Source organism: Mercenaria mercenaria, chromosome 12 (assembly GCF_021730395.1).
Source record: "Mercenaria mercenaria strain notata chromosome 12, MADL_Memer_1, whole genome shotgun sequence".
In the NCBI taxonomy this organism is placed as follows: domain Eukaryota; kingdom Metazoa; phylum Mollusca; class Bivalvia; order Venerida; family Veneridae; genus Mercenaria; species Mercenaria mercenaria.
The window spans coordinates 23,851,248-23,875,394 of NC_069372.1; the positions used below are offsets into that span (position 1 = coordinate 23,851,248).

General features: G+C 37.2%; 1 protein-coding gene across 1 annotated transcript; it reads right to left on the bottom strand.

Moving 5' to 3' along the window:
• Positions 1-359: 359 nt before the first annotated feature.
• On the bottom strand, positions 360-23,367 carry LOC128547270 (uncharacterized). The gene is made up of 4 exons (XM_053519449.1): positions 23,261-23,367; positions 12,669-12,807; positions 8,799-9,764; positions 360-5,962 (listed from the first exon to the last, which is right to left on the bottom strand). The coding sequence occupies exons 3-4, from the start codon at positions 9,754-9,756 to the stop codon at positions 3,480-3,482; spliced, it is 3,441 nt and encodes a 1,146-aa protein (XP_053375424.1). The 5' UTR covers positions 9,757-9,764; positions 12,669-12,807; positions 23,261-23,367; the 3' UTR covers positions 360-3,479.
• Between the last annotated feature and the right edge of the window lie 780 nt (positions 23,368-24,147).

Below are 24,147 nucleotides of genomic sequence, written 5' to 3' on the forward strand. Positions count from 1 at the left end.
AGCATTTTCTGGTTGCCACTGAATCCTCTAAAACACATAAATACAACATTCGCCACTTCTAATTGATTTCCATCATAATACCAAACCTCATTTCTTTATACGTTGCCCCGTTTACGAAACACTATAATCTTATTTTTATCTGTATTTACTTTTAATCCCCACTTATTACTATTACAAGGCTGCCACCAAACAGTTAAAAAGCAAGAGCAATATTTACAAATTCACAATTATGAAGCAGTGCATTTATGCGACAACATTTTCATTGAGAGTTGACATTTAATAATAAAAGAAGGGCCATGATGGCCCTATATTGCTCACCAGAGTTGATCTGACCTAGGTTTTAACTCCACATGATCCTGTTTAAAAACTGACCTAGAGATCATCAAGACAAACATTCTGACCAAGTTTCAAAAAGATTGGGTCACAAGTGAGACCCCTAAAGTGTTAACAAGTTTTTCTTTTGATTTGACCGGGTAACCTGGTTTTTTGAACCACATGATCGAGATTCGAACTTGACCTAGAGGTAATCAAGAAAAACATTTTGACCAATTCTCATGAGTTCAAATTTAAACCGTGGACTCTTGAGTATCAACCAGACTTTCCTTTGTTCTGGCTTAATTACCTAGTTTTTTGACCCCACATAACCCATTTCCAAACTTGATCTAGAGATTATCAAGACACATATTCTGACTAAGATCCATAAAGATTGGGGCGCAACTTGAATGTTTACAAGTTTTTCTTTGATTTGACTGGGTGACTTAGTTTTTTTAACCCACATGACCCAGATTCAAACTTGGCCTAGAGGTCATCAAGTCAAACAATCTGACCGATTCTCATGAGTTTCAAACTGAAACTGTGGACTCTAGAGTGTTTACAAGATTTTCTTTTGATATGGCCTAAAGACCTAGTTTTTGACCCCACATAATTTTGTGTCAAACTTGACCTAGAGGTCATCAAGAGAAACATTCTGACCTAGTTTCATAAAGATTGGGTTACAAATGTGGCCTCTAGATTGTAAAAAAACCTTTCCTTTGATTTGACGGGGTGACCTTGTTTATGACCCCACATAACCCAGATTCAAATCTGACCCAGAAATCATGAAGACAAACATTCTGACCAATGCTCATGAGTTTCAAATTTAAACTGTGGACTCTAGAGTGTTAACAATATTTTCCGTTGGTCTAGCCTACTGACCTAGTTTTTGATAATTTCACAAGGAAAAATATGCTGAAAAAGCTACAGCCGGAAAGAGAACGATACCTGCTTTCAATATATGCGTCAAAGTATGGGAAAATACCTAGCATTGTTACAAAATTAAAGAAAACAGTTTCAGGACTGTTAGATGCATGACTGTGTTACCCTGCATAGCATTTAACATAGACAGCTTACCTTTCAATTGCATTGATATAGCATGGACAGGATTAAAGGCTCATTATGCCTTTGTTCATAATGTGACTACCACATTTTTATTATGAACATAATATATATATACTCGTTTCTTGTGAAATCCTATTTTCAGTAATTGTTTTCTTTAATATTGTCAAAGGTTTGAATATTAAATAATTCAAAGTTTTATTGAATATCACTGTTTTCGATTACCTCCCTTTACAGCTGTAAATGTATATGTTCATTAACAGTATTTCAAGCAGTGCTTTTCTAACCATGCAATTTTGCATACCATCTACATTTGTATTTGGACAGCTTTAGCCTCTGTTTTCAATATAAAATTTTAAGCCTTATGAGACTTTAAGAATGACATATTGTCATTAAAACATGCCATATGCATCAAACTGTTCAAAGGCATCAGTTCATTTACTTTACGATCACTACCTACTTCTAACAAAAGGGCCAATGTTGCCATAAATCGCTCACCTGATACGGACAATTTGACCTTGAATGTATGTTTGACACATTGAATCATAAATGCTAACAGCTGTGTGTAGTATAATAGGTCTTTCTATTTTAAGCTCATGCAGCCCCAAAAATCAGTCAAATGAAACCACTTGAACAAAATTGGTGTGCAAGAGGACCTTAGATTACTACATACCAAGTTTGGTTACAACCAATCAGTTCATGAGAAGATGTCGTTAAAAGTTTTTCCTATTTTTACCTGTTTTCTATTTTTATTTTTGTATGAATATCAGTGAACAAAAACCAAAAAATGAACAAATCTGATAGAGAACCCCACATGGATACTACAGACCAAACTTAGCAATAATAAGACGGGAGTTGTTTAAAGGTTCTTCTATTTTCAGCTCCGGCAGCCCATAAAATCAGTCAAGCGGAACGTTTTGATTGTGTGTGTGTGTGTGTATGTGTATGTGTGTGCGTGCGTGCGTGTGTGCGTGCGTATGTGTGTTCGGGGTATAATGTCTTTTTCAACAATTTTTCAGTCATGTAAACGATGGTGTCTACTTGTAGCAGTGAGCACAATGCCCAACTTTATAGTGCTGCCTCACTGGGATATCACGCCGTAGACACGCGGCATGATACCCCACCCAGTCACATTATACTGACACCGGGCTGGCCAGTCCTATCACTATCCTCTTAATGCTGAGCGCCAAGCCAGGAAACTACTACTACCATTTTTTACATCTTCGGTATGACGCAGCCGGGGATCGGACCCACGACCTCCCGCACTCGAAGCGGACGCTCTACCACTAGGCTACAGAGAATAATTTGAGAGAGTATCGTATACGAATGCTACAGGCAAAGTTCGGTGTCGATCTATCTAACGGCTCGTGAGGAGATGTTGTTTGTTTTTTTTTTCATTTTCAGCTCTGGCGGCCCCTAAAACCAGTCAAGCGAGACCATCTGAACAAATTTGAGAGAAGACCTTACAAGGATGCTATAGACCAAGTTTGGTTAAATTCCATCATAGAACCTGAGAAGGCGTCGTTTAATTGTTATCTCTTTTACCCACTAAATTCAGCTTGAATGACGATCCATCCAGCGGTTCATGAGAACATGTTGCTTAAAGATTTTCTATTTTCATCTCTGAAGGTCCCTAAAATCAGTCAAAAGTTTGAGAGAGGACCTTAAAAGGAAGATACTGGCCCAGTTTGGTGATGATCTATCAAGCGGTTCATGAAAAGAAGTCGATAAAGATGTTTTTGTCTCCATTTTTAGTTCTAGTGTCACCTTTTCTCGAAGAGTCCTGTCCGATCTAATTATAACATTGTCAAGTTAATGTAACAAGTACGTAGACATAGCGATTGTAACTGATGCGGACCTGTTTTCTTGAAGAAACAACAGTAAAACGATAGGAATGTCTGAAAATCCAAATATCCATTTCCACATTATCAACACTGCTATTTCTGTTTACATTTCTCTTGATCTCTTAAAACTTTCCGGCACTGGTTTCAACCTTGTGTAAAACGTTCAGTCTTTTCAAACTTACTGTAAGTAGATGACATGTAGAAAAACCTAAGTATCAGTTCAAATCTTTTTGGCTACGAAAGTCTTTTGAAAGCTTTCAATCAAAATCCATCGACAATATTTTTCACTACATCCCAGTTTACACTTGTAATTTGCCGGCATTCCTGAATAGCATTCACCATAACATCAAGCGTTGCTCTGTCTAGTTCATTTGCGTCCCATTTCAAGAACATTTTAAATATTTTCATATCTGTGGTCTTATTGTCCAGATCTATGTGCTGAAGAGATATAACTCCGAGGCCCAACTGATGGCCTATTTGTTGCCAACCCTGTCCGATGCCCATTGAAAGTGCACTGTATTGTTTTTCCGTTAGCCGCCGTTTAGGGATATCACCAATTGCGACCTGGTGCCGGTACCACTGCCGACAAATGTGGTTCATTTCTAAAGAATGGCTCGCTCTGTCAGGACATGGAAAATGTCTGTCGGACTGCGACTGTATGTCGGTTAATTCCAGTATGTCTTCACTCCCCTTAAACCCGTGTTGTTTATGAAAACAACGTACATACTTCGTAAAGTCTCTTTGGCTTGCATATTCTTCAAGGCCCCGGAATCTGCAAAACTCATGCCCTATCACCATTTCTACGAATCTTCTAAACATATCACAGACATCCGGCCTGACGAACTTTACGGGACAAAGATTAACTATAAGCAGTTCAAGCTTATTTTGAGCCTGAATAAGCAATCCTGCATGATCTGACTGAAGTTCACATGCAACCATATTGCTGAACAAAATATACTGTCCAGTAAACTTCAGCAGAGGCCATCTACCAACAACAGCTGCTAGAAGTTTTTGATACAGCGTGGGTGTAAGTGCTTCATTTTCGAAAATGTATCCCAAAGACACTTTCGTTGTTGGTTTACCATCCAAGAAATCTCCAACAGTCTCGTCACTTGCAGATACCTTAAGAAAGCTAGGTACTATGTAAAATCCGAGTGGTTGTGGCGAAGTTGCACCTTCTTCATCATATTTTAACACTTCTGAGATTATCCGGTGCTTTTGTAAAAACTCTGTTAGCAGTTTCTTGAACTTATGGAATTCTTCCCTCGGATTTTTGCGCCAGACTTCCTCCAGCAACTCCGGTTCCAGTATAGCAGTTTCACAAAGTTTTCGCCACTTTTTCCTTAATTTGGGACGAACTCTGCAGAACTGCTCTGATGTGACGATACAGCTAAAAGCATCAATTAAAAATTGTGGATCCACGACAATATTTTCAGACAAATTTCTATCATCAAAGTAGCAAAATGATCCCAGAGCATGATGGTATCTCAGGAAGAGCCGTATTTGGTCATTCTTTGCATCTTGGGTTTCTGTCTGGACTCGAGAATAGTTTCTGCGATCTATTTCTAGCACTTCCTCTAATGTGACTATTTTCTTGCTTCGAATTTTTTTCAACTCCTTTTCAAGCAGTATCCATTTTGCAGGTACTACAACCTTATTTGCCTGCCCCCTTCCAACATCTAGTATAGTTTTTCGCAGTATATCTATACTTTCATCTGTCAAAGACGTGTTTGAAACTACAAACTGATCCGGATGGAAGTGATTTATAGCCGAAGTATCATCAAACATTTTCCTAATATCCTCGAATATATCATCAGTATTGATTCCTTCCTTTATTTCATCTTTATGCGTGCCTACCATGATAATGGTTGGCTCCGTCCCATCCTCGGCGCCAACGAACGAATGCACAGAAGTAACCCAAAACCTTATATAATCTCTCATTGTCATTTTGCATGACCTTCCCGGGAAATCAGGATCGCTTATCGTTTTATCCAAACCTTCTGCTATGTTAAAAACTAGAATGTAAACAGGCTTCGTAGAGAGAAACACCTGATGAGTTGCGTAGTACACAAACTGACCACCAAAGTCCCAAATATTTAAAAAAATGTCACTTTCTGTTGACGCGTTTGATGTCTGTCTATGTCTTTTTAATTCCGCACTAAATGTTTTTAAGTCTGTTACATGATTCTCTTGATCCATAAACGTATCGCTTTGATCAGCTTTTAAAATTTCGTCTGTCACCTCTTTTTTAATATCAGAGTTAACTGGATAATTTCTGTTTTTATTACTCTTTGCATTATTTCTGTTTATATTACTCTTTAAGTTTTCTTCTACTGTGGTTGTTGATAATGTTACAGCTGTATTCTCCTTGACCTTTGTGTTGTAAGTCGCCAGCGGAACAAAATCAGGCTTCACGCCAGTTCCTTCGTTTATTCTTCCTTCAGAGGATTTTGCGACGTAAGCTAAACGTTTAGAACTCTCAACTTCAAGGTCCTCCGATATCTGTGCTTCCCATGCACCATCCTTACTGCATTTACATCTTTGAACCTCTATCCCATTTGTCGTCATTACATCTTTCAGAGGCTGTTGAACTAATCTTCTGACTAAAGACGTCTTACCTTGTCCGTAACATCCGATTACCATGACTCTGATGCTGTTGTCTTCCTCGGTGCCTTCTTTTAGAGCTTTCTCATACAGTACTCGTGTATAGGGGTCATTTGCAAGACTATCATGTGTGCTGAAATCTTAGAAATATAAGAAACATTTTAAAACGTTATCTAAATTTGTATGTTCTAAGTATCTTCTCTATTAGCTATTATAATTAAAGCTATTATTAAGGCGATTCATATTCCAGCTAAAAGCCTTGTTGTGTAAGTAATACTCAATGCCTTTTTTTCAAAGACACTCGCTGTTTCTGTGTGTAATCCTGAGGGTAAAAAGATGTGAAAATTTCTGCTGGGCAATCCATTTTATAAATGACGTCAGGCTATTATCTTGACAATAATGCGACAGAAATACAGAGTTAATTATATAATTATTCAAGTTATTGTCCTTGCCCAATGTTTGTCCTCAAGTGTCACTGAAGTGCCTTCAGCGTCTTGGACGTGATTATGGCGTTTCATTATGTGTAACCTTTGAGCCTAAGTTATACTAAAATCCCTGGATGAAAGACTTATGGACTGAACACGAAACATACGCTGTAAAGATATGACCTCCAAATTGTTTTAGTTTAATCTTTTAATTAGTGGGAATCTAATGAAAAACACATGTATTGTACCCTATCAAACAAAAGGGACAACAAAACAAGAGGACCATGATGGTCCTATATCGCTCACCTGAGATTAATTGCTTGGTTGAACAAATTTCTTTCCTAAAGCTTCAAAATAAAAAACCTAAGCAAGTAGGTCATGGTAAAGATTTTTCAAGATAACAACTGAAATTTGTTAAGAAAATATTCAGGTGATCAAAATCTCTTTGCTGTAGCTTCAAAAACAATGAAGTAGGTCAGAAGGACAGGGTTAAGAATATTTCAGTTGAGTATTTAAATCAGTATCAAAAGTTAAACATGTGGTCCAAATTTCTAGGCTGTACCTTAAAAAACGAAAGTAGGTCAGTATGTCAAAACTTTTCAATATGATTATTGAAATCAAAACAAAAATTATACAGGTGGTCTAAATTTCTATACTGTAACTTCAAACAAGAGCGTCATGGATCGCTCACCTGAGCAATATGAGCTACATATTTCAAATGTCAAACTGATGCTAAAACATGTATTAAGAAAGAAGGTCAGTAGGTCATATTCATGTTCACTGAAAGTCAGTTTTAAAATCAGTGTTCAAAACTGAATATGTCATTCAAATTTCAAGGCTGTATCTTAAAAAAAGAGGGTCATGACGACCCTGGATCGCTCGCCTGTGTAATATGAGCTACATGTTTCAAAAGCCAAACTGATGCTGAAATATTAAGAAAGTAGGTCAGTGGGTCACATTTATTGTCAATGAAAGTCAGTTTTAAGATCGTTGTGCAAAACTGTACATGTTTTCCAAATTTCAAGGCTGAATCTTTAAAAAGCAAGAAAGTATGTCAGTAGGTCAAGGTCATAGTTCATACCAAATATCAAAATCCTAGGCATTGAACTTTGAGACAAGAAGATTTTTATTTTTTTCCTATATAAGTCTTTGTAAAACTAGGGACCCCAGGGCAGGGCCTCTTTTCGTTCCAGGGTAATAATTTCAATAATTTTGGTAGAGAACCACTAGGCAATGCAACATGCCAAATATCAAAAGCCTAGGCCTTACAGTTTCAGGCAAGAAGATTTAAAAAAAATCCTATATAAGTCTATGCAAAACTTGGGATCCCCGGGCTGGGGGCTCTTTTAACCCCAGGATTAAAATTTGAACAGTCTTGGTAAAGGACCACAAGGCAATGCTACAAACCAAATATCAAAGGGTAGGTCTAGTGGTTTCAGACAAGAAGATTTCTAAAGTTTTTTCCTATATAAGTTAATGTATAACTTGGGACCCCCAGGGTGGGGCCTCTTTTCACCTCAGGGGCATAATTTGAACACTTTTCATAGAGGACCATTAGATGATGTCACATGCCAAATATCAAGGCTTTATGCCTTGCAGATTTGGACAAGAAGATTTTTAAAGTTTTTTCCTGTAAAACTTGGGACCCCAAGGTTGGGGCCTCTTTTCACCCCAGGGACATACTTTGAACAATTTTCATAGAGGGCTATTAGATGATATCACATGCTAAATATCAAGGCTCTATGCCATGTGGTTTTGGACAAGAAGATTTTTAGTTTTTCCTTTCGGTTGCCATTTTGAAAGGGCGCCATCAAAAGATCATTCCTGTGAAGTTTGGTGTAAATCTGTCTACTGGTTTTCAAGATTTTTTTTTTAGAAAATGTTGACGGACGGACGACAGACGACGACGACGGTCATTGAGCGGTCACAAAAACTCAACATGAGCAACAAGTCAAACAACAACACCACTTGGCCATAGAGGTGCATATAGAAAACGTGTCTATGTATTTTTTTTTAAAACATAAAACATTTAATTTCAATGTCTAGACCTAGCTTTTGAATTACTGCATGCATGTCATAAAGGTGATTTTTCCCACTGATCTGGCCTGTGTGACTGGGAACAAGAGCTAAGTGCTATGCAGCATGCTAGAGTTATATTTCTTGTCCTTTGAGAACATATCATACCAAATACAAATGTAAAATTTTCCAATTTCGAGCTCTACCTAAGACCCCAAATTCTACTGAAGAACGTTTTTCGTCCTGGTAACAACTCCTTTACCTGCTGATTTGTGTAATTCTGTGAAACCATATAGTCTTGAGGGCACATGTTTTATATAAACGACCAGTTAAAAGCATAATGAACTTGAACTTTCATTTTTTAAGCATAAAATGAATGAGAATTTAATCTGTTTTGGGTATTTAATTTTGAGGATAGACTCAACTGCGAATCCGTGAAATTTAGTCCCGCATGAATACTAGTATTAATGATCTCACTGTAAAATCCTTGTTTCCACACTATTATGTACTGACTGATTAATAATTGTGAACCAACCTTTAGCATTTTTATTCTTCTTTTTCTTTCTTTTGGGATCTTCGTTTTGCAGTGGTTCTAGTTTTCTTCCCTCTAGCATATTTTTCACTTCGTCACTTCGCACTTGGGAAATTAATGACCCAGTTGAACTGGCCACTCTGTCTAATTGTTTAGGTCCGCGACCAAATGGAGGATCAGTCTTGTCTCTTTTATACCTACATGTTTCTATTTTCACTCGTTCACTGCTAAACTGAGGATTCTGATAAGAGGAGTACCTACTGTACTGAGATGGCCCTTCTTTCAAACTTAAAAAATTTATACCTCTATCAACTTCTCTACTACTTAAGGAAGACGCGCCTAAAGGCTCAAACGTTGGCTGGAAAGTTGGGACATCCCTATTTAAAGGTCTGTAACTCATATCATAGTATTTGTGTCTGTATGAATTTTCGTCTTCATCCTCCTCTGAAGAGGAAGTATTAAAATCATCTTGATAACTGACTTCACGTTTGAAATTGAACTCATCATCATCGTCGTCAGCAGGTTCCCGACTACTAAATGTCGTCATTTCAATTCCTTTTGAAAAATCATTTCGAGGTGAATTTTCATCTTGCGAGGAATGATCAGATTTCACCTCATAAGCTTCATCATAATCTAAATTTATTCCACCGCCAGTGCGAATTTTTATTTGTGGCGGATAATGATCAAACGACACACCCCTCCCTTCATCATCGCTATCATAATTGTCGCTCAGACTTCCAATACTGTTTGTTGCCTTACTAGAGTTACAGACGTTACAGACACCGGAATCATTGTCAGATTCCGATGTGCTTTTGCTGGTTTTCATTGTTGAGAATATGATTGATGTGTCGAATCTACCGCCAGGAGCGCCACAGTAGTACTTCCCATCATCCTCTTCACTTTTCTCTTCCTTGTTAGGCTGCGTCCATCGTTTAACTGGGGACTCTCGGGCAAAGGACATAGCTGATCCTGAATTTTTACAATAATCTGAGATGAAAATACCTTCAAAAATTAAATACTTACACTTTTATAGTCAATTATGTAATAATAATATAATGTCTTATGCAGAGAGTTTACTGAGTAAGTGAAAACTGGTATTCATATCTATAATCAAATGTACGATACAAATGAATTATTTTCTTGAGCCTTTAAAGGAACTACAATGTATAGTTATGTATCATATAGGGATACTGATATATGTCAAGGAAAGAACACAATATTCACTAAAGTAGCTTCTTAGATGTTGTATTCCTCTGTAAGAAAAATCCTACCAGGAAAAGCAAAGTTATTGTAAGCCAACGGTTGAACCAGACTGCATAAAATGTGCTTTATACAATGTAATGCTGTTTCTCACGTTGTTTAAGTGACTTTGATGTGGCTGTTCTCCTAAATCTAAAATAATGTCAGTTTTTATCACTTTTCAAAATAAAGTTATTGTATTTCTTTTTATGCAGTGGCTACATAAAAAAGAAAAAAAAAAACAAGAAGGCCATGATGGCCCTATATTGCGCACCTGAGTAGAGTTGTTTACTTAGTTTTAAAAACAAGAAAATTAGGAGAGGGTAAAGATTATGCAAGACTACTTTTGAAATCTGTAAAAAAATATTACAGGTGGTCCAAATCCTTTTGCTTGTAGCTTAGAAAACAAGAAAGTAGGTAATATTGATGATCAATGAAAGTCTGTTTAAAGATCGGCATGCAAATTTCCAGCTGTATCTTAAAAGACAAGAAAGTAGGTCAATAGGCCATATTCAAGGTTACTGAAAATCAGCTGTAAGATCGGTGTGCAAAACTGTAAATGTCATCCAAATTTCAAGGCTGTATCTTAAAAAACAAGAAAGTAGGTCGGGTTGAGGCCTCTTTTCACCCCAGGAACTAATTTTAAAATCTTGTTAGAAATCAACTAGGCAATGATACATACCAAATATCAAAGGCCCAGGCCTTGCACTTTCAGATAAGAAGAATGTTTTTCCTATATAAGTCTATATAAAACATGGGACACCCTGAGTGGGGCTCTTTTCAACTAGGGGCATAATTTTAATAATCTTGGTAGAGGACCACTATGCAATGCAACATACCAAATATCAAAAGCCTAGGCCTTCCAGTTTCAGACAAGAAGATCTTTAAAGTTTTTCTTATAATAAGAATATGTAAAACTATGGACCCATAGAGAAGGGCCTCTTTTCACACAAGGATAATAATTTGAACAATCTTGGTAGAGAACCATAAGGCAATGCTACATACAAAACATCAAAGGCCTAGGTCCTGTGGTTTCAGACAAGAATTTTTTTTCCTATACAAGTCTATATAAACCATGTGACCCGGGCCTGGGTGGGGCAATATTTGATCTTAGGGGATAAATTGAAAAAAATTGGTAAAGGACTAACAGATGATGCTACATACCAAATACCAAAGCCCTAGGCCCTGCTGTTTTGGACAAGAAGATTTTTCAAAGTTTTTTCCTAGATAAGTCTATATTAACCATGTGACCCCTGGGTGCGGCCAAATTTGACCCTAGTGGGATACTTTGAACAACTTGGTAGAGGACTATTTGATGACGCTACATACCAAATATTAAAGCCATAGGCCCTGTGGTTTTGGACGAGAAGATTTTCAAATTTTTTCCCTATATAAGTCTATATAAACCATGTGACCCCCGGGGCAAGCCATATTCATTCCTAGGGGGGATAATTTGAACAAACTTAGTAGAGGACCATTAGATGATGTTACATACAAAATATCAAAGCCTTAAGCCCTGTGGTTTTGGGCAAGAAAATTTTCAAAGTTTTTCCTAAATAAGACCCCAGGGCGTGACCATATTTGACCCTCGGGGGGATAATTTGAAATAACTAGGTAGAGGACTATTAGATGATGCCACATACCAAATATCAAAACCCTAGCTACTGTGGTTTTGGACAAGAAGATTTTTAAAGTTTTTCCTTTCGGTTGCCATGGCAACCAGAGCTCTGCATAGATTTCAATTCTTTGGGCAATTTTGATAGGGGACACCCAAGGATAATTTCTGTGAAGTTTAGTGTAAATCTGCCCAGTGGTTTTGAAGAAGATTTTTGAAATTTACAATATAGTCATATGGGGAAAAAATAAGCCCAGCCCCCTGGCGGCAATGTTTTTTACCCAAACAGAATGACTTAGGCAACTTTGGTAGAGGGTCACCTAGAAATCATTTCTACAAAATATTTTGAAATCCGGCTAACACGGGGTTGGTAACGAACTAACTGCACATAAGCAAACATTACATGGTAAGGGTACATCTGTATGATCTATATTTTCTAGGTAAAACAAATATCCAGTCAATAAACCACATTCTTAAATTATCATTCTGCTTGCAAATATCATAGAGGATAAACTAATCTCTTAACAAATTGTTCAGATCACAAGGTAACTGTTTCCTACTTTTTGTCATCAGTTGATGAAACCAGGTAATGTTTACGTGACTGTTATCAGTTACTTGAACCTAGTGACCTATAACCCCACAAGTAATTACTGAGTAGGTAAGTAGTTAACCTAACAAATGTTCCTGGGTTCTTTACCAGTACTAACCTATTCTCTGCAAGCAACTGCCAGTTTTTCCCATTGAATCAGAGGTGGGATACAAATTATTTCAGATTAATTCTTACAACTTGTCATGGAGATCATACATCTTTTGGAACAAAGATGTTTTATCACGAAACAGTATAATTATTAGATAATATCATATATGTCATTAAATTTGAATATACCTGTCTTTCTGGCAGCAGCACCATTTTGGGTTTTAAAGGTTCTGGAATTGCGACTTTAACCTCCTGAGCATCCTTTTGGCCCTTTTCTTGTAGCTCTACCCTTTTTCAATAGGGTTATTTTTACTGGGCTTACCTTCCTTTCACAAGTGATTTAGCAACACGTGCTGGTGTTGGAACTTTGACTTCCTCCACAGGTTTTGGGGTTGCTGCCTTCGGTGCTCCCCGTGTCGAACGTCCTTTCTTGGCTGGTGTAGCAGCTTTCAGAGTTTTAACTGAAAAATTGCAAAAAAAGAAAGAAAATTAATGAAAAGAAAATAAGAAAGGTGTTAAAAATTCTGTTTTACTTAACATCCTTTTTAAAAAGAGGACCAAGATTGCCCTAGGTCGCTCACCTGAGAAACATAGCATAACAGTGTAAACATGTTTGACCTAGTGATTTCATGGAAACAAATATTCTGGCAAATTTTCATGAAGATTGGACCAAAAATGTGGTCTCTTGAGTTTAAACAAGTATTTTCTATGATATGACCTAGTGACATAGTTTTTGACCCCTGATAACCCGTATTCATACTTGACCTCGATTTTATCAAGACAATCATTCTGACCAAATTTAATGAAAATCAATTGAAAAATACTGCCTCTATCGCATACACAAGGAATTTTTATTTGACCTAGTGTTTGACCCCAGATCACCCATATTCAAACACGACCTAGATTTTATCAAGGCAATTATTTTGATTAAATTTCATGAAGATCAATTGAAAAATAAGAGTCTCTATCACATACACAAGGTTTTTCTTTGATTTGACCTAGTGACCTAGTTTTTACCTCACATGACCCATATTCAATCTAGATTTCATCAAGGCAGTTATTCTGACCAAATTCCATTAAGTTCAATTGAAAAAAAAACAGCCTCTTTCGCAAATACAAGGTTTTCCTTTGATTTGACCTAGTGACGTAGTTTTTGATCTAAGATACTTCATTTTCAAACTTTGTCTGGATTTCATCAAGGTTATCATTCTGATCAAATTTCGTGAAGATCAATTGAAAAATACAGCCTCTATCGCATACATAAGCTTAATGTTGACGAAGATCAATCCAGGGATTCACGATGAGAAGTCGTTTAAATGTATTTCTATTTTTACACTTGAGAAAAACCCTTATAATGATGCTACAGACCAAGTTTGATGAAAAGCCATCAAAAGGTTCATGAGAAGAAGTCGTTGAAAAGCATTTATATCTTTGGCTTTAGCGGCCCCTAAAAGAGGCCAAATGCCCCGATTTGAACAATTTTTGGAGAGGACCAAAGAATGATGCTACAGACCAAGCTGATGAAGATCAATCAAGCAGTTCATGAGAAGAAGTTTTTTTCTATTATTAGCTCTAGCGGCCCCTAAAAGGGGCCAAGTACCCCCATTTCAACAAACTTGGGAGAGGACCTTATATTGATGCTACAGACCAAGTTTGATGAAGATCCATGAAGCGGTTCATGAGAAGAAGTTGTTTAAAGATTTCTCTTTTTTAAGCTCTAGCAGCCCCCTAAAAAGGCCAACTGCCCTCTTTGAACAAATTTGAAAAAGGACCTTATAATGATGCTACAGACCAAGTTTGATGAAGATACATGAAGCGGTTCATGATAAGTCGTTTTAAGGTTTCTCTATTTTTAGCTCTAGCTTCCCCTAAAAGGGGCCAAATATGCCCCCATTTGAACAAACTTGATAGAGGACCTCACCAGGATGCTACAGACCAAATTTGGTGTTATTCTGACCAGTAGTTGTAGAGGAGAAGATGTTTAAGTAACATGAGGGCCAAGATGGCCCAAGGTCGCTCACCTGAGTAACTCACCGTGACAGTGCAAACATGTTTTACCTAGTGATTTCATGGAGAAAAATATTCTGACCAACTTTCATTAAGATTGCATCAAAAATCGTGGCCTCTTGAGTGTAAACAAGCATTTTCTTTGATTTCACCTAGTGACCTAGCTTTTTACCCCATATGCCCCAGATTCGTCCAATATTTCATGAAAACATTCTGACAAAGTTTCGGGAAGATTGGAGCCAAAAAGTGGCATATAGAGTGTATACAAGCTTTTCCTTTGATTTGACCTAGTGACCTAGTTTTTAACCTCACGTGACCCATATTTGACATTGTCCACGACTTTATGACAACAAACATTCTGATCAAGTTTTATGAAGATAAAATAAAAAAAATGTGCCCCCTAAAGTGTAAACAAGCTTATTCTTTGATCTGACATGGCGGCCTAGGTTTTGACCCAAAGTGATCCAAATAAAAATTCATGCGATATTTCATGCACACAAACATTCTGACCAAGTATCATGCACATCAAATGAACAAGAGCGTTAACAAGCTTTTCCTTTGATTTGACCTGGTGACCTAGTTTTTGACTCCATACGACCCAGTTTCGAACTAAGCCTAGGAATCACCAAGAGAAACATTCTGACTAGGTTTCATGAATATAGGGTCATAAATGTGGCGTCAAGAGTGTTAACAACTTTTCCTTTGATTTGTCCGGATGACCTAGTTTTGACCCCGTATGACCCAAATTCGAATTTGGCCTAGAAATAATCAAGATAATCATTCCGAACAAGTTTCATGAAGATAGGGTCATAAATGTGGTCTCTAAGTTGCTTTCCTTTGATTTGACCTGATGACCTAGTTTTTGACCCGAAATGACCCAGTTTCGATCAAGGCCTAGATATCATCAAGATAATCATTCTGTGCAAGTTTGTATCAAACTCAAAGCATAAATGGAATCTCTATATGGCTGAAAGGGCCAAAATAGAAAATTTTGCCCCTTTCAAGGACAGTAACCCATGATGGAATCTAGCCAGTTTTCAAAAGGAACCGAGATCTTATTGTGACTTAAATTGTGTGTAAGTATGGATAAAATCAAATATAAAATGTCACTTCTATCGTATTCTCGTATTCACAATGTAAAAAGTAACAAATTTTGGCTCATTCATGGGTCAGTCTGGGGCCGTAACTCCGGAACCTACGACTGGATCTGACGGATTCATCATGGAATCCAAGAATTATTGTTGTTGAATATATTTTGCAATTTTGTATCAAATCTAACCATAAATGAAGTCTCTATATGGCTGCAAAAGCCAAAATAGCACATTTTGGCCCTTTAAGGGGCCATAACTCTGGAACCTGTGATGGGATCTGGCCAGTTTTCGAAAGGAAACAGTTATTATGCCAATACAAGTCGTGTACAAGTTTGATTAAAGCTGATTCCAAAATGTGGTCTCTATCGTGTTCACATGCCTAAATTAAGGGGCCATAACTCTGGAACCCATGATGGGATCAGGCCAGTTTTCGAAAGAAATGAGATATTGTACCAATACAAGTCGTGTGCAAGTTTGATTCAAGCAAATTGCAAAATGTGATCTCTATCGTATTAGCAAATTTTGGCCCTTTAAACTGCCACACGTCTGGAACTCATGAATGGATCTGGCCAGTTTTAGAAAGGAACCGAGATATTATGCCAATACAAGTTGTGTGTAAGTTTGATTAAAATTGGTTGCAAAATGTGGTCTCCATCGTGTTTACAAGAAATTGTGGACGGACGACGGACGGACGGACCACGGAAGGGCGATCACAAAAGATCAGCCTGTCAATATGTGACAGGTGATCTAAAATGTGGACGATGGACGACGGACGCCGGACCATCCACCCTATAGTAATAGCTCACCCTGAACCTTTAGTTCAGGTGAGCTAAAACGTAGATCAGTCGGTAACATTCCACATGACCCAGATTCAAACGTGACCTAAAGATCATCAATGTTAACATTCTGACCGAGTTTAATGAAGATACAGTCATAAATATGGCCTCTAGCTTTAACATTCTGACCGATTTCATGAAGATACAGTCATAAATGTGGCCTCTAGTGTGTAACTAGCTTTTCCTTTGATCTGACCTGGTGACCTAGTTTTTGACCCGACCTGACTCAGATTTGAACTTGTCCTAAAGATTATCAAGTTTAACATTATGACAAAGTTTCATTAAGATATGATCATAAATATGGCCTGTAGTGTGTAACTAGCTTATCCTTTGATTTGACCTGGTGACCTAGATTTTGACCCCACCAGACTCAGATTTCATATTTATCTAAAGATCATCAAGATTAACATTCTTACTAATTTTCATTAAGATATGGTTATAAATGTGGCCTCCAGAGTGTTTACAAGCTTTACCTTTTATTTGACCTGGTGACCTGTTTTTTTGGCCCCACATGACCCTAATTCGAACTTGACCTGAAGATCATCAAGTTTAACACTATGACCAAGTTTCATGGAAAAACAGTCATAATTGTGGCCTCTAGTGTTAACAATGTTACCCTCTGACCAAGTTTTATTAAGATTGGGCCAAAATTGCTACCTCTAGAGTGTTAAGAGTCAACTTGTTGACGACGGATGACGACGACTGACAACGGACACAGGGCGATCACAAAAGCTCACCTTGAGCACTTTGTGCTCAGGTGAGCTAAAAACGGTCATATTAATAATTATACATATTTTCTATATTATGATAACTATGACCATATTTTTCTATTTTTGGTTACCCAATGGCATTAAAATGACCATTTTGTCACCGAAAAAAAAAAAACCAAAAAAAAAAAAAAAAACAAGAGGGCCAAGTCGCTCACCTGAGTAACATATAATAGCAGTGTAAAATTGTTTTACCTAGTAATTCAATGTAGACAAATATTCTGACCAATTTTCATTAAGATTCTTTGATTTGACCTGGCGACCTAGTTTTTGACCCTACATGACCCAGATAAAAATTCATCCGATATTTCATGCACACAAATATTCTGACCAAGTTTCATGGACATCAAATGAACAAGAATGTTAACAAGCTTTTCCTTTGGTTTGACCGAAAGACCTAGTTTCGAAATTAGCCTAAGAATCATCAAGATAAACATTCTGACGAAGTTTCATGAAGATAGGATCATACATGAGGCCTCAAGAGTGTTAACAAGCTTTTCCTTTGATTTGACCGGATGACCTAGTTTTTGACCACGTATGACCTAGATTCGAATTTGGCCTAGAAATCTTCAAGATAAACATTTCAACCAAGTTTCATGAAGATAGGATCATAAATGTGGCCTCTATGTTTTAAACAAGCTTTTCCTTTTATTTGACCTGATGACCTAGTTTTTGACCCGATATGACCCAGTTTTGATCCAGGCCTAGAAATTATCAAGATAATCATTTTGTGCAAGTTTGTATCAAATCAAAGCATACATGAAACCTCTATATGGATGAAATTGCCAAAATAGAAAATTTAGCCCCTTTCAGGGGCAGTAACTCCAGAACCCATGATAGAATCTAGACGGTTTTCGAAAGGAACTGATATTTTATTGTGACTTAAGTTGTGTGTAAGTATGCTTAAAATCAAATATAAAATGTCACTTCTATCGTGTTCACAAGGTACAAATTAACAAATTTTGGCTTTTTCATGGGTCAATCAGGGGCTGTAACTCCGGAACCTATGATTGGAAATGACTGATGCATCATGGAATCCAAGATTTATTGTTGTTGAAGACACTTTGCAAGTTTTTATCAAATCAAACCATATATGAAGTAACTATATGGCTGCAAAATAGCAAGTTTTGGCCTTTTAAGGTACCATAACTCTGGAACCCATGATGGGATCTGGCCATTTTAAGATATGAACTTAGATATTATGCCAATACAAGTTGTGTGCAAACTTGATAAAACTGATTGCAAAATGTAGTCTCTATCGTGTTCACAAGCCCAAAATAAAAATTTTTGGCCCTTAAAGGGGCCATAACTCTGGAACCCATGATGGGATCTGGCCAGTTTACGAAAAGATTCGAGATATTATATCAATACAAGTTGTGTGCAAGTTTGATTAAAGTTAATCGCAAAATGTGGCCTCTATCGTTTTTACAAGCCCAAAATATTAAATTTTGGCCCTTTAAGGGGCCATAACTCGGGAACCCGTAATGGGATCCGGCCAGTTTTCGAAAAGAACCGAGATATTATGTAAATACAAGTTGTGTGCAAGTTTGATTAAAGTTTATCGCAAAATGTGGTCTCTATCGTGTTCACAAGCCCAAAATAGCAAATTATGGCCCTTTAAGGGGGACCATAACTCTGGACTCATAATGGGATCTGGCCAATTTTCGAAAGGAAGCGAAAAATTATGCCAATACAAGTTGTGTGCAAGTTTGATTAAAATTGATTGCAAAATGTGGTCTCTATCGTGTTCACATGAAACTGTGAACGGACGACGGGCGGACGACGGACGAAGGACAAAATGCGATCATAAAAGCCCATACTGTCACTACGTGACAGGTGAGCTAAAAAAGATAAAAAAATATTTGAATGATGATCTCAGTGAGATTTGAACTACATTCCACAGCACAAAAATCTATTTTTTATTTCAAATATGACCCCATCTTTCTATTTTTAGCTACAATGACATTGACCCTGATCCAAGTAACCTCAAATACATTCCCAACCTTTTGTGTTTGATAAAATCTATCAACACACCAGGTATACTGACAATAAGTATACCCAAATTAAAGATATCGAGTGGAAGCCTTTTTTCTATTTTTAGTAACACTCACCCAAAATATGATTCAAACCTAATTTTTCAAGGGAGTAGCTGTGGTGGAAGGTCTGCTACCAAAGCTAAGTAACGCAGAGGTTTTCAGCAGATGTCAAAAATGCATTTTGGCACGTGGTGCTCGATAAGAAATCTAATTATCTCACAACATTTGAAACGCCATTTGCGCGATATTGTTGGTTGAAAATGCCATTTGGAATATCTCCAGCGCCAGCACACTTTCAGCAATTTCTTGAACAAAACTTAACAGGTCTTTCAGGTATCAAAGCGATCGCTCATGACATTCTAATTTATGACGAAGGTGAAACCTACGAAGAGGCTTTGTGCGTTCATAACATCAACATGCAGAACTACTTGAAAGGTGTTAAGAACGAGGCATTAAGCTAAACAGGGACTTCAGCTTCATAAAACTGAAATCCAATTTGTAGGACATTTACTTACGGATAAAGCAGCAAAAGCAGTTCGGTCGAAAATTGAAGCTTTTATGAAAATGCCAAAACCAACAGACAAAAAAGCTGTCCAACGGTTATTAGGTCTTGTCAACTACCTAGCAAAATTCCTCGGTAGGCTTAGCGGGATGTGCGAACCGTTAAGACAACTTACGTATAAAGATGTTGTCTTCAATTGGACACACGAACATGACGAAGCGTTTGACACAATCAAGCAGTCAGTGTGCAACGCGCTAGTATTCCGTTAATATGATTCTAAACTCGAAACAGTAATACAATGCGACTCTTCTGAAAGTGAACTCGGTGCAACATTACTCTAGGAGGGACAACCAGTTGCATATGCGAGTCGTGCACTCACACAAACAGAGCAAAACTATGCGCAAATTGAAAAGGAACTGCTAGCGGTGGTGTTTGCATTTGAGAAATTTCACCATTTCACATATGGTCGGAGAGTTTTTGTGGAAAGTGACTACAAACCACTTGAAATTATCAGTAAGAAGCCGCTTTTTCGGGCGCTAAAGCGCCTTCAACGGATGCTACTGAAACTGTAGACTTATGACTATGAAATTAGCTATAAAAAGGGCAAACACATGTATATTTCTGATACCTTTTCTAGAGCCTACATAGCTAATAAATGTGCTACGCACCTAGAAGAAGTACTGTTGACAGACTATGAGAAAGAGATAGACGCTACATGTTTGTCAGATTATTTGGCAGTTTCTTCTGAAAGACAAATTAGAGTCAAGCAAGTTACACTCGTAGATCAGACATTGGAAAAGCTGATTGAGTGTATTAAGAATGGGTGGAATAAAGCGCCGAGAGAAGTAAAGCCGTATCATCTGCTCGGGATGAACTATCGGTAGATAATGGTATTATATTTTGCGGTGATAGATGCATCATACCAAAAGGTATGCATACAGAAATTCTAGATCAACTTCATTCGCATATCGGAATTGAAGGTTGTTTAAAACGCGCTCGTAGTTGTGTGTACTGGCCAAATATAGCATCGTAAATTAAAGACTTTATTAGCAAGTGTGACACGTGTCAATCGTTAGAAAGAAAACAAAGTAAAGAACCGTTAATCAGTCACAGTATTCCAGACAGACCTTGGGCAAAAGTCGGAACAGACGTATTTACCTTTGATGGCCATGACTATTTGGTAACTGTAGCTTATTTTAGTAATTTCTTTAAAATAGACCGACTGTATGAATCAACGCCGAAGCAAATAGTCGCTAAGTTGAACAGCATTTTTCAAGGCATGGAATTCCTGAACGTGTGATCTCAGATAACGCAAGTGTTTACAAATCAGTAAAGTTTAAATCGTTTTCAAGGAAATGGGATTTTACGCATGTGACTTCATCTACAAGGTATTCACAATCAAACGGAAAAGCTAAAAATGAAGTTAAGACAGCGAAACGTATTATGAAAAAGCTAAACATTCGCATACAGACCCGATGCTAGCGCTTTTAAATTTTAGGAATACACCTCAACAGGCCACAAGTTACAGTCCAGCTCAGCAGCTGATTAACAGAAAATCACGAACATTACTACCGTAGAGATCAAATTAGTTTCAGCCTAGCATACCGTCAAATGTTAAAGCTAAACTTCAGAAAAGCAAAGACAGACAAGCCTACTATTATAACAGGAATGCGAAGCCATTAGACTGTTTGCGAGCTGGTGACATGGTGAGAATACAGCCGAATGAAAGGAATAAAACTTGGGAAAAGGGAACTGTTGTTGAAAAACCGCAAACGCGCTCTTATAACGTTCTGAGAGAAAATGGCACGGTAGTGAACCGAAATAAAAAACATCTCCGAAGGACGAGTGAACTTTTCAATGAACAAAGGGAAGGAGACTGTAGATATAGATCCGAAGGTAAACGACCAAGAGTTGTTACCCCAGAGAGATTTCTCGAACTGAAACGGAATTAAAACGCAAACAATCGGTCAGTCAGTGAATTCAGAAACACCTGCAACATCGGTAACGCAGACAAGACCTGGTCGTATTGTGCGAATGCCATTGAAGTATAAGGACTATGTCACATGATGTCTGTAATCATTAAATGATAAACGATGAATTCTTAATATTAACGAAGTGTAGGCTAAACGTATCAGGTGCGATTGTTACTGACTTTGTCAATGTTAATGTAGAAGTTACTTAGCAAAGAAACAACTAATGACTTTAACTATAACCATAAATACTTATTTGATTAAGCTATTCAGTTCAGGATTATCTTCTTTTCCGTAAAAGAGAAAGGATGTAACAGTATTTGATAACCTTCCCATGATGCTTTGTATGTCGTACGTAATACATGTATATTGCGCATGCCATGCTGAGTCAGTCTAGTGCATGCGTGCGGCTTTAGTAAACCTAATTATACATATGATGTTTGTTCTTAATCATGTAATACGGAGATTAACTCTTTAATAACGATTTTGATTATACTTATATTATAAATACATTGTATTATACATTATATTATAAATACACTGTATTAGATAATACTGATATTCTAAAGAACTAAGTATTATTAGTAAACTTTATTAAAATATATATAATACATCACACAAGGAATAAGTGTGCATTATATTAAGCAAGGAAGGATTGGATCAACAATCCCCTATGAACTAAACTAAATTCTATTTACTGTATTCAATTCTTTTAAATACATTAATATAATTTCATTTGTCTCCCTTTCAGACTGGCATAACCGTCTAAACAGTGATTGTGGGTACCGGTCACTATCCATTTACCGGTGCCAGTTCTGCGAAAAAAAAAGGCCCGTGATACCAAGACCGACACCAATGAACTAAGTTGACCATGGTCTTGGTTGACAACAGCGCCCCAAAACAAGGCATTGTGAAAAAGAATTATTCGAGCTTTGGGATTAATATGAAAGAAGGAACTGAGTGCAACCAAATTCCTTAAAGGAATCAGCTATGTGCATGGGCCAGCTGAGTATTGAGTATATGGCTAAGTGACTGTTCAAAAAATAAAGATGACTGAAAATATCCAAGGCATGAAGTGATTGCTAATTAGACACACCGTCCCGGAGGTGTAATGTCTCGATTCTTCAAATAAAAAAACATGGGTACCCCAAACAAAATTTTTTCCTAATAAACACTCTCAAAACACATTAAAACACTGTCAAAACCGCTTTTTTGGTGTTTGTTAATGCGTTCAATTAGCGATCCATTGAAACAGTCAAGAAATGATTGTAATGGATCGCTGACGGAACGTGTTCCATTACTTTGATGATTAAATGGATCGCGATTGCGAAGCGAGTTAAACTTCTTATTCAGGTTTTGGTGGCGTTTATTGACAGTGTTTATTTGTTTGTTTTTTTGTTATTGTTTTATTTAAGGTACATTTTGACTTCTAATAAAAACATGGGTACATTTTTACTTTAACAAGTGGGTACATTTTTACTTTAACAAGTGGGTACATTTTGACGTTTTAATTTGGGTACATTTTGGTTCGGTTCGTTTTGACCTGCACCTGACAATGAGCCATTAGAAAAAAAAATCAAAATGACTTGGCTCTATATATACACACACAGGTATTCCATTAATTAATGCAAGTCACTAGCCTTAATACACTCGAATTTACTTTTGTTTACTCTTATACATTGTTTAAAAATAAGTGTTCACCTACCTGGTAACAATATCTATCCTGATTTGATTAACTTCAAGTAGATTTACAATAACTTTAACAATAACATTTGCGACATTTCTACTGATATTGGAAATTCCCAATGCAATAAATACTTTCAACGCTAAAGTCTATTCCCCCGTTAATTAGCCCGGTACGTTTTCTGAGTTAGATCTGGCATTTCTGATGCAGTGGCGACGATTACGGTACCGTAATCCTAGCCCCCGGTTCTAGGATTACGAAAGTTCCGTATTTCTAGACAACCCTATGAGGATAGGCTAGGATTAAGGAAGTATTTAAGAGGCATCAAATATATGTTAGGACATACATAAATGATGTTGTAAACTTACTTATTTCACTTAAAATTAGCGATTTTTCATGCCTGACGTACTATTTCGTGTTATCGATCCGCCATTTTTGGTTAGTATAACCTTAAACGATATACAAGTGGGCTTCTTTTAAAAAAGAAACCTAGGAGAGGTCCAGTGTTGCTCCTTTTAAAATTATATCAGAGACATAGATAACAATTGTTATCAATGTCTCTGGTTATATGATAGGTTGTGTTATAGACGAAAAACAGTTTCCCTGTTGCAGGTCACTGTGACCTATTAGGGGTCATAGTCACTGTGACCATGATCTAATGACCTCAAAGTCAATAAGTCATTTTAGGTTATGAAAAACCCCCGCCTATCCGAGGACTGTAGGCCCAAGCATTTCCTAGTTAATGAATTTTGTTTAAAAATGTTCAAAAGCTACCACTGCAATAATTGTACACTGAACTTGGCCCTGGTGAAAGCTGCCAAATATGCATCTTACCATTTTTACGAGAATCTCACCTGAAAGGTTTGTTTGTCAACTGCCCCGTTCGTTTGGGCCCAAAAATAGTAGCC